Source organism: Diadema antillarum, unplaced genomic scaffold (genome assembly GCF_040938485.1).
Source record: "Diadema antillarum isolate AM-2024a unplaced genomic scaffold, OU_Dant_1.0 seq00000103_RagTag, whole genome shotgun sequence".
In the NCBI taxonomy this organism is placed as follows: domain Eukaryota; kingdom Metazoa; phylum Echinodermata; class Echinoidea; order Diadematoida; family Diadematidae; genus Diadema; species Diadema antillarum.
Window position 1 is genome coordinate 543,493 of NW_027271190.1, and position 11,894 is coordinate 555,386.

General features: G+C 36.4%; 1 protein-coding gene across 1 annotated transcript; it reads left to right on the plus strand.

Annotated features, from left to right (window-relative positions):
• Positions 1-459: 459 nt before the first annotated feature.
• LOC139726871 (uncharacterized) lies at positions 460-9,639 on the plus strand. The gene is made up of 10 exons (XM_071637865.1): positions 460-588; positions 1,388-1,529; positions 2,038-2,156; positions 3,343-3,480; positions 4,226-4,500; positions 5,162-5,421; positions 6,353-6,557; positions 6,977-7,050; positions 7,456-7,572; positions 9,440-9,639. The coding sequence occupies exons 1-10, from the start codon at positions 460-462 to the stop codon at positions 9,637-9,639; spliced, it is 1,659 nt and encodes a 552-aa protein (XP_071493966.1).
• Positions 9,640-11,894: the final 2,255 nt, after the last annotated feature.

Sequence of the window (11,894 nt, forward strand, 5' to 3'; positions counted from 1 at the left end):
CCCATAAAACTTAAAGAATTCCATGCATATGGGTTTTTCATGTCGAAGTATGTATGTAGACCCGAGTGGCAGATTATTGTATTCCCATGTAGTGAAAACAGCAACTCCCTCTCAGATTGTGACGGACCAAAGTTCGTCCGATTGTAAAAAGATTATTTTTGTATATTTGCCGTAGCGATCACGAGTATTGTGTTTGCTATCATTACTCGTCAATAGCGGCTGCTTGCGCACTGTGGTTGGACGTATCATAAAAGTGTGCTATTTTTTAGGTTCATCCTGTGCGGTGCATCTGCCATGTTATAATAAAAAGCACAATTGGATATTTGGAGCTAAAAGCAATTCCGAGATTACTGTTCCGACTATGTGATCTTCAAGAAGTATACAACTCAAATTTAGGTATCCTGTAGTCAACGCAAAGATCCTTAGAATAGATCGCCTCATTTTGTTGTCAAAAGCAATATGGCATCATCAAATCTGGTCCTGCTCGCGACACTACTCGGTCTGTTGATTGGATTTCTGCCCGAGGGTTCCCGCGCACACATCTGCATCATCACCCCTCGACAACGCGGGGACTTCGACATCTCACAGGTAAACTCATTATTGACGTCATCACTAAGAGAAAGCAACATTTTGTGTCCACTAACAGACATCATAACTTAATAATTATCTTCCAGTTTCCTTTCACTACGTCCAGATGATTTAACTTACCGGGGTTAAAAAACAAAATGCTTGCGCTAGATTTCACCATAGAATATTAACATAGTAAAGCATCGCGAATTTCGTTAATTATCATTAAAATACGTTCTTATATCAATGATATTCATTTCTAGAATAAAAAAAAGGAGAAAAGCATCGCATGGTTTGATAAGTATTATGAAGTAATTTGCAAAAACTGTTTTGATTAAGATGAAATGACAAAAATTATAAAAGAATTCTATTTGAAACTGGCATGTCTCCAATTGCAAAAGTGATAATTAGCAGACTTTTCATTTCAAGAATAACGTTATTGAGTATAAAGCATGACATCCCACCAAAAGAGGGGATATTATAAACGATTCAGTGACCAAAATAATAATAATAATAATAATAATAATAATAATAATAATAATAATAATAATAATAATAATAGTAATAATAATAATGATAATAATGACAATGATAATGATGGTAATAATAATAATAATAATAATGGTAATAATAATGATAATGATAATAATGATAATAATAATGATAATGATAATAATGATAATAATAATAGTAATATATATAATAACTAGGTGTTCTATAATAGTGTCGCGACAGGAATAGAAAATCAAACAAACAAACAAATAAAAAACTGGAACCTATCAACTGTAGTATAAATTCTCTCTCATATTATAATGAACAGCCAGGGAGCAAAACCTGCGTGCGGCACGAAGCCCCATGTGGTGGCCAGTCCCCGGAGCAGCCCCGGGTAACGTATGTGGCGGGACAAACGGCTCTCATCCGCTTCCAGCAGAATCTTAACCACTATGAAGTCGGACTGCCAGGTAAGGACACTTTGAGAAAATAAAAAAAAAACCTTGCAATTCCGACCATTAAATGAATTAAATGAATGAATGAATGAATGAATGAATGAATGAATGAATGAATGAATGAATGAATGGGTGAATGAGTGAATAAACAAATAAACTGAATGGAGCTATAAAATGACCGAAGACATAAAATGGCTTTAACGAGCTGGATGAATAAAAATGATTAAAAATGAATAGATAATATAATGTGACAAACAAAGAGATAGAAACACATAATACAAACTCATCTTCTCATTATGTGTTTATTTATGTTTAAATATGATTATGTTACTAGAAATCATGCACTTTCCAGTGTACGTGTATGATACTATGGCAAGTAGATTAACACTTTCCAAAAGAACATTTTGCTTCCACAAAGTTTGGGGGCACCCAATAAGCTGATGCAAAGTGGAAAAAGAATGTCACCCAGTGCCGGCCGTCGCTGACCTGAATACATTTTATATTTCATTAAAAATCTTTTCAGGATACATGGACATTTCTCTGTCTGCGAACACAACGTCCACAGATTTTCGCACACTCGCCGCTCTTGGTGACACACACGAATATGCCCAGTGGAACCAGCGTAATTACACTGTTGCCGTGGTAAGTGTGACCTGAGGAAGTTGTCATTTTCTGTAGTTGAGCGGAAGTACATTCACCAATCATCTAACCAAAGAGAATGAACACGAACCAGTGCCACGCAAAGTATTGATTGTTACCATGGAATAAATATGCAACTACAAACAAAACAATGGTGTTATTGCGCATGAATACATAGAATAATTAACTTTATTGAAACTGACAACAGTGGATATACAACTGCAATTGGTAATCTAATGATTAGTGGGAAATTGAGCAAAGAAAAATGGGATTCCATCGGGATTCTAACCCGAGACCTCCGGATTGCTAGCCCGGTGCCCTATCGACTGAGCTGTAGCCGTCCCAGAAACCCTGAATTCTCAATGCTCGAATGGTCAGAAGCTATAGCAGTGTGTTTGTGTGTGACACACACGTACACACTTGAACCTGGCATAAACCCGAAGGATAATTCAACTTGGGGATAGATGCGAGGGATCACCGAAGTGATGTAGCTTATTGAGTATAACAAACGCAAACAGAAAAACTGACCAGAAATGAATATCAATTATAAAGTTCGAATCCCGATGGAATCCCATTTTCTTTGCTCAATTTTCCACTAATAAATAATATTCATTTCTGGTCAGTTTTTCTGTTTGCGTTTAAACATATAAATCTTCTTCCGTTACAGAATGTAAGAAAAAAAGAGATAAAAAAAAACTCAATTAGCTGTTCACCACATATGCGCCTACTTTGATCAGAGAAAAACGAGAGAGTTATTATTTCAGAAAGAAAACCTAAACTACATAATGATGATAATAATGATGATGGTAAGGTCTTGTTTATCCAGGGTAGCCTCTTCAGTGTTGCCACTGTTCTACCAGAGGGTCCTGCCATTATTATTGCCCTATAAATAGTGTCAGCATGGACCCATTTGTACACCTGGATCGAGAGGGACGTGGTGGGTGAAAATGTCTTGTCCAAGGAAGTAAGCATTTGATGAGCGAAATTCGAACTCGGGTCCTCCAGTTGGGAGTAAGGAGTCTTCCACTATGCCACAGCGCCCCCTTAACTATCCCATTTTGATAGATGATTTCGAAGAGAACGCAGTCTTCAATAAAAAAAAAATAATGCATTCGTGTGTTCTAGCATGGACCTATGATTCTAGTAACGCTGACCACCGTTTGTCGTTATTTTTGTGTTCCATTTACAGGTCATGCCAAATGTCACTTGCGATCATTGCGTCCTGCGCATGCGCTACGTCAGCCATAAGGAAGGAGAGGAAATTTTCTACCAGTGTTCTGATATTGCCATAAAATCCAATCAGACAAATCATTATGATTACAATGAGGTGAGTCAAAGTTTTCTTTGATCCATTTGAGATCAAGTATGACAATTCCAGTAAATTACGTTTTACAGTTTCAGCAATATATTGAAAATCTCGGAATCTTGATATTATGCAGTTGCCCTAATTATGACGGTGTCTGCACTTTCGACTTCTTCAGCGTTCCATTTTCATTTTAATTTCCATTTTCAATTTCCATTTTTAATTTCAATTCCTTTCTGCAACTTTTCAATTCTACAATATAAAACCGAAAATGCAACCATAAGACCAAGTTTTGGGTGAAATTAAGCTTTCTATGAGAGAATCAAACATTCAATGAAAACTTTCAGATACTTTTAAGGCACTGAAAATTACTGCGATTTGTTTTTCATATCATAGCTGAACAGAAGCACAATAATGCGTATCGGTAGGATGCAGATTTTTATTAACAAAGACATAATCATAACAGCACAAAACGTCTAACGTATCTGACAACGATGCTAGATTGGCAATAATGTTTGCCTCTCAACACACTGATGAATAAAGATTATTAAATTCTAGTGCCTTCCTACTTTATACTAAGGACGAAGTTGAACTAAGCATATAGGCATAGGTATACATGTAGGTATAAGCCTGTTTAAATTCATGAAATTCTTCCGTCGAATCATTTTGCGATAAACACAGGTAGTTTATGTCTGAGAAAATATGATATTACTCCGTCTTTGCGTGTTTACTCAAATGCGCCGATTTTTCTTCCTATTTCTGTATAAAGACCCTCACGAAAGATGACCGAAGAAACCTTCCCAACAGCTTGACAAAGGCCATGGCATTAACTCGTCGCACTGCGTTAGAGTCCCGACGTGGAAACGGCAGACGATCGGACACGAAATTGAGCTACCCATCCCTGTACGGCATCTCGTGGAACCCGTTACAAGAGAGGGGAAGTCACCTGATCACTATTGATGAAGAGACTGGAGCCATCGAACCGAAGTTGGCCCTCTATTTCGGGGTTGGCCCGAACATTCAATATGGGACGCCGTCACCAAGGTAACCACACCATCGATTCATGAGATCACGGTGTTGTTTTGAATGACTATATACCAACATTTACTTACACTTACTTACTGAATAATCCTAACTTCTAGACTGCTTTGGTTACGCCTTCAGTGTTAAGACTATCTCAACTCAAAGGAGTTTATGTTTTTCAATTAATTTTTACACAAACTACAATATTTTTAAGTGTATTGAAATTTGAAAGGGCTGAAAGTGTCTTTTTAGTGTCGGTTAATGTTTGTGTTAATGAGTATTTCTATTGTGGCAGTGAAAGACTTGTCAACTTTTTCTATACATGACAGAGGTTAGAGCTAACATTGGCTTCAGTTGGAGGGAAATATTTATACAGCACCCTGAACTCAAACTGTGCTCGAAACTCCAAAACGAAAGGGAGTAGTGTCAAATTAACCCGTTAAGGACGAGTCCCGAGTATAATCTGGCAAGTGTCCGAGAATATGGGAAATGCGTGTTGTAGCAAAATCAGCCCGTCCTCAACGGGTTGAAGTAGATATATCATTGACATCTTAAAACTGAAATGTTGTACATATATATATATATATATATATATATATTTTTTTTTTTTTTTTTTTTTTGGGGGGGGGGGGGAGGGGGGGTGCGATTCCATGTTTAGATGACTGTACTTTTTTTTAAACAGCGCCCTCTCACAGAAATATATCATGGATGCGATCACGTGCTACTCGCGGGAAATCCCCTACGTTTTCCTCCTCGAGCATCGCAACGGTGACCTGGACGCTCGCCCCAACAAGATCCTCTGGATCGACATGCAGGCGTACGACATAGCCGGAGAGTACGAGGTAGAAGGCCTCGCGGACGATGCACACATCACCGCTCTGAACAGCTACCAGCGGACAACATTCCTGACGTTTGCTATACAGCCGACTCCTAACAATCCCGGTAGGGAATCTCTTGGGCCCCACTTCATATAATACGTTTAATAGGATAGCAACTCTTTCTGGAAAGGCAACATCCCACAGCAACAGCCAATCAGGAAGCTAGATTCTTGTCGTTACCATGACAATTGCCATTCCAGCAAGAGTTGCTATCATACGAACTTTTTTTTAATAAATAAAATGGGGCCCTGGTCCCACATTGGATATCACCAAAAAAAAAAATAATAATAATAAGATACATTCTATCTTAATACGCAGAAGATATCACCCAAACTGGAGCTGAAACTTGAAACACAACAATTGATATAATGTACATGAACACAAAGCATCACAATGTTTGCTGACATTTACAACGATTTCAATAAAAGCAAAAACTGTGATAAGCTTGTGTGATTTTTGTACCATTATCCGGCAAATGATATTGCAGTAGTCATTATCTTTTTTTTTGTAAATATTATGACCCCCACACAAAATAAGTGAATTAGTTAGTTTACTTTCCCACTATAGAACAAAAACAGCAAAATTAAAGCAACATTTCAACACGTCATCATGGTTATGACACTTAATTGACGTTGCAACAAAATATCATTATAAAGCAACTGTTATGAACTTGTGACCATAAATATAGGTCATAATATACTCAAAACAAATAAGAAACAAACATTTCCTTGTCTTGGTGTAACACAGAAACACACGTGATTGTACTGTACCATTTCCACTCATGGGTATCGGCCGATAAATTTTACATCGTTGCCTTTTGAATATTTCAACTGTCATATTCTATACCTCATTTTTTGACAATCGTTTCTTTTATGCTATTTTCCAGTAGTAGTGTTTTCATTTTCTTTTTTCTTTTTTTTTTTTTGTTGTTGCTTGTGTCAGTCTACCTTGCCGATTTCTATTATGTTATATCGTTGTCATTGTTTTTGTTCCAGGTAACTTCACGTTTTTGTTCGGCACGTTGGATTACATGGGGAATTACGTCAACCACTTCACCGAACCCAAGACCGATGACCTCTACGTGAACTTCCTCTATGCTACGGAGGACTTGAAGCGGCAGATGTATTACGTGTTGCTAGGGGACGAGAACGCGCCAGTCAAGCTGAATGCACGCATCCACTCGTACAACATTACTTCAAAGTAACGATGCATTGATGTTACAGATATTTATGGACTGTGTGTCTATTATTTGGTGCATGTATGGCCTACATTTGCAAATTTAACAAACTAAGAGTTAACAAGGCACTACTAAATGGTTGCTTTTAATGCAAATCGTTTAGTTTAAAGAAATCATGTTATCATGTAACTATAATGCAATGAACTTGTTTGAAGATATCTTTATAGAGTATAATCATAAAGAGTTGTTGAACTTTCTGTAGTGACATTAGAGAAGAATTTGAGTTATTATGGACTGAGACATCTGCCATAACATCTCACATCTTAGTCCCACACTTTCACAACTATGTATGCCCACAACTATGTATGCCACTGGGTAAGATACGCAGTTCATTAATTTGTAGAGATTCGTTCAAAGTTCTTTTTCCTTTCTACCTTGGCAGCAATGTTACGAAGATAGTGGAAGTCGACGTGTCAAAGTACACCGTCAACGCAATCCAAGTTTACGAGAAAACAGGTAAATAATGCTTCCCTTATGGCATTCCTCTTGATGTTATTAAGCTCTGAATTGGCTTGAGATGATTTGTTATAAGATACACCGTCAAAACGTCTTGTAACGACTTTAAAGAATGACTCGGATTTAATTTTTGTGTCGGATTCCATTGTTTTTCCGTGTGATCCATTATAATTAGTAAGTTAGTGTAACTGTTTACTTTCATAATACTTCCTCACATGGTGTCAACCAAAAGGTTTAGAACAACTGCTGGTGTTGTTGTTTCGTTGATATCTCTTGTTTGTTGCCGCAATTATTGTTGTTGTTGTTGTTGTTGTTGTTGTTGTTGTTGTTGTTGTTATTGGTTGGTGTTTTTTTTTTTTGGTTTTTTTGTCATTATCTTTCTTCTCATCTGCTCTCTTTCGGAAGGACAATTACTGGCCGTTTCGCCCGGACTGTTCCCGCAACAATACCCACCGTGGTATTTGGTCACTGTCGATCCAAACACTGGTGATGTCAGTCCCGTCATGCAAATAGCGCCCTCAGGTAAGGTCCCCAGAAAGGAGTTGATCTTCACTTGTTCTTTTTTCGATGTATTATGTGTCTTTTGAAGATTAATGTGGCTCAAGATTTGCATTAAACCAGGAGTAATGGAAAAAGGTTCATATCTATTAAGATTACATCTATTAAAACACATCTGCTTTCCAGATATTGATTACAGGATCACTTTTACGTGCAGATAATAAACTAAAGAATAAGAGAAATGTCATTCATCTTGTTTGTTATCATTTTTAGTCTTCTTATCATAAATGTAGTTATCACCCCAAAGCATCGTTATCATCATTATAGTAATCATCATTATATCTATTATGATGATGATCATCATTATTGTTATTATCTGTTATGATCAGTCTTATGATCACTATCCCTAACCCTTTCTGCACCAATGAGTTGAATTCAGTGCACAAAAATTCACACACAAGCCTCTGCACAGGTCATTAGAGATGTTTTGATCTATCATAACATTATAAAAAAAAAAAAAAACATTTCAGCTGCAGTGGCCTGATATTTTGGAGAATAGTAGATACCCATTTTAACGTACTTTTTAACTATTAAGGAGAGTCGAACTTTTTCTTACCATGCACACAAATCAAGAAACCCTTATGCTGTATAGCTCCACTGTATTATTCTTTGTTGTATTGCTGATACGTTTTGCTATACAAGGCAATGAAGAAAACAATATTTTGTTAACAAGTTGTGTTTATGTATATGTACGGCACGAACAATGTATGTATCATATACCAGTGTATACATGTAGGCTACATGTACAATGACAATACAGTAACCAATAAATCAAATGAAATCAAAATCAAATCAAGCGTATTGCTTACCAGCCCTGTACAGTTTTAGTTTAGTGTTATTGGTTGCCTTTTTATTTTATACTCGGGCGTTCATATTTAATTCAAGAGTCTGATCTCAAAATGACTTAATTCCATTCTTGTTAGTTTGAGATATTTTGTGATTAAGGCAGACAACATCAAAATAAAAATATTTGAGATATTCTCATACAACTTCAAGAATATTGTTATGTGACAAATCGGTGAGGTATATCACAGGAAAAAGTTTTGTTTCGCTCCATTGATGATGATGGAATTGTTTTCAAATGTTTAAAGATGGCGCTTAAATCGTTTTGCGAATAAACTCTTCAACTACTAGTATCTATGAATGCAATTCCTACTGCCACTCGACCTTGCCCTAGCACGACATGAACTGTGACGCCATTCAATATCATTAAGTGCATCAATTCACCTACAAAATACGCCATTAATTTCATGCTGTTACAGCAAAAACCAACTCGAGTTATGTATCTCCTGCTGTTGATATTGTACATGTACCATAATAACCCCACACAGAACACCAAAAAATCTTTCCGCCTGAATTACGAAATTCGATGTTTGCAACCTCACAATAATCTCACTTCAGCAATATCACACTATGTCTGGTGTTTAGGTAATGATAACGGAGGCATACAAAATTTGTATAGATATTTTCCGCAGTACAGGTCTCGCTTAATTCATATAAGGTTGATAGGCAAAGCAAGCTAATCGTAATTAGCGCACGGCTGATTAATCTTTCGAACAGTCAACACCCCTCCACCCCCAGCCCCGCGCAAATTGCTTGCTTTCGAAAAGGTTGAGTGAGCAATTTACTTTATTATCTTTACAACAAACGGAAAGGAAATGCAAAGCAGATTGTGATAAGCTTTTTTTTCAGAGAGTATAAATGTCAAAACCTGTTATTCTATTTGCAGCCTGCTGTTTATGATGTGTAACAGAGGGTATCATTCTTGATGAAAATTGGAAATGGTTGCGTTGCGACTTCCATTAGCATAATTGTTCCCCTTTTTTTGCAGGTATGTTCGCCCCTTATTACGGAGGTGCAGTTGTCAACATCGACCAAAGTGACGGCATCCTATTTTACGTGTTTCGCGTGGCGGATTCTATGGCCAACATCATAGCAACCGTTGCCTTGGAAACTGGAGATGTCACTTTCTCCCAACTGACCTCTCTCCAGTTCGTCCATAACATAGCGTACTTTGATCCTTATAACTAATACACTTGCCTTGCATGAATGTAATAAACCATGCATGATAATTACATTCATCTCCCTTTGTATAAGTGAAATTGTTACTCGTCTGGAACATTGTCTGAACGGTGAAACATTTATACTTCTCAGAAAGCAAAACAGATTTTGTGACTTTCTCTCCATATTGACACTTACGTAAGAAGCGATCTATTATCGGTGTTTTTCTTCTTAATGTAGCTGTCATATTGTATCGCTTATTACTTCACTTATGGCCACATTTTTTTAAATGACATATACTAATTTTGTTCAACCATTTCTTGGATTCCGGAAATCACCGAAGAACCCCCATTCGAACGTTGGCATTTGTAGACATAGCTCAAAGATATATGATGTAGAATAGATAATATAATATGCAGATTTATTACACATGTGCTATTAAAGAGACCAGCTATGTATATACTTCGTTTATAGTTGTCTTTTTTATGACTCTCTTTTATTTACATGTAACGTACTTTATGTATATAAACATGCTACTTCATTGATAATACCTTTATTATATCATAGTCATAATTATTTTGTCTCATTTACATAATCTTATGTGTGTGTTACTCTTATCAATATTCCTATCCCCCCTGATTTGTAGCATCATTTTCTCTTTTTATTTTTTTTAAAGAACCCTGTACCTCTATAAACTTCCCACTATATACCGTCTCCTTCTTCTTTTTCATCATCATCATCATCATCTCCTTCTTCTTCTTCTTCTTCCTCTTCTTCACATTAATCTCTTTTTATCACATTTTGTTTTTATCTTGCATGATGGAAACAGCAACACATTTTGCGAATATTCATGGAGTTATACATTCAGCTTCATATTTTTTGGCCGGCATTGTACATGGGAAAGAATAACAATCTTCATACATCTTTTGCTACAGTGAGATTACACGCAATCAAAGTGACATCACAATGTGGCGAACTGATTAAGGAAGAATCATAATGTAATTGTTACATCACATTCAAATGCCAGAGAGTCACTCGTTACTGCAGGTAATGTAAGTGTTGAAATTAGCAAAGGTTAGTAATATTCAATGGATTAGGAAAATCCACTTTTCTGTTCATCTTAGCTCAAATATTTACCAGCTTGATAGGCCTATTTTTTTATCAATTAAACTTTTGCATTTCAATAATATGAATTTTGCTGAAGAAATGAAAAAAAGTTTGAATCTTGATTTGTAGATTTTGCTTGTGTGGCTGCTTTTAGTTATACGGATTACTGGGGTAAATTTTGTGCCATGACAGATGCTCCCATTTCCATAACTAGGAATATGCAGTACATAATATTAAAGAACGGGTTAGTTTTTTCCCTTATACCTACTTTTTTCAAGGATGGAATCTATCTTTAATGAGCGTTGAGGGTCAAGGAAAACTGGTCAATATCATTGATTGAACTTTACTCGAGCGTGTAACGTTCAGCAAATTAAAAGTCAACACGGTCAGTAAATCTATCTTTGGCTTGACTGCGGGATATATGGCTCATTATTTTCGGCTTCTAATTACGAGTTAGCCATCTCATCTATCTCTTATCTTTCTGTATAATTTATTACTTTGTCATTCCCTTTCATATGGCACTATATCTACCAATCTCTTTCTATTTTCCTTTATGAAGAGTTTGATCGGAAAAGGGGGCAAGCGCCCTTTTTGAACATTTTGGAGTAAGGCCAACATCAGGGAGACATTTCATCAAGGGCTTTGTCATATCTTTTTTTTTTATAGATTTGACAAATTTGCTTCTAGACAATCAGACGCAAGGATTTCACTATCATAAAACAGTTAATCAAATATCTGATATAACGCTTGATGAAATGCCCCCCCCCCCCCCCGATAAGAACAAAGTAGAACCTTTCCTGTCATTTCTTATAATACTTTAATCGTTGCTGAACAAGAAATATTCTTGAAGTTATATATGTTGAATACTTTCCTCTTATTTCCTTTTATTTGTCTTTACCGTTTTTAGCTATTAACAAGGATGGCATTACAACCAATTTTGCGATGAAATTAATTATTATTTCTGTCCATCTGCTTGAAGGCTGTGATATCCTGCCTGATGGTTTTCATCAATTCTTTCCTCTCAAAACAAATATGCAACAAGCATTGGCATGTGCAGTATGTCGAATTCCGATATTGTTTGCATTAAGTGGTTTTTATCGAGTGAGTGTGTGTGTGTGTGTGTGTGTGTGTGTGTGTGTGTGTGTTTGCGGAGCCAATTGGATTTCCTTCTCTTAAAA

Bases quoted from the DNA above. Each gene is read 5' to 3' on its own strand.
- LOC139726871 (XM_071637865.1), top strand. From the start codon at position 460: ATGGCATCATCAAATCTGGTCCTGCTCGCGACACTACTCGGTCTGTTG. The intron at 1,530-2,037 runs GTAAGGACACTT...AAATCTTTTCAG, and splicing joins CTATGAAGTCGGACTGCCAG to GATACATGGACATTTCTCTG. The intron at 3,481-4,225 runs GTGAGTCAAAGT...TTCTGTATAAAG, and splicing joins ATCATTATGATTACAATGAG to ACCCTCACGAAAGATGACCG.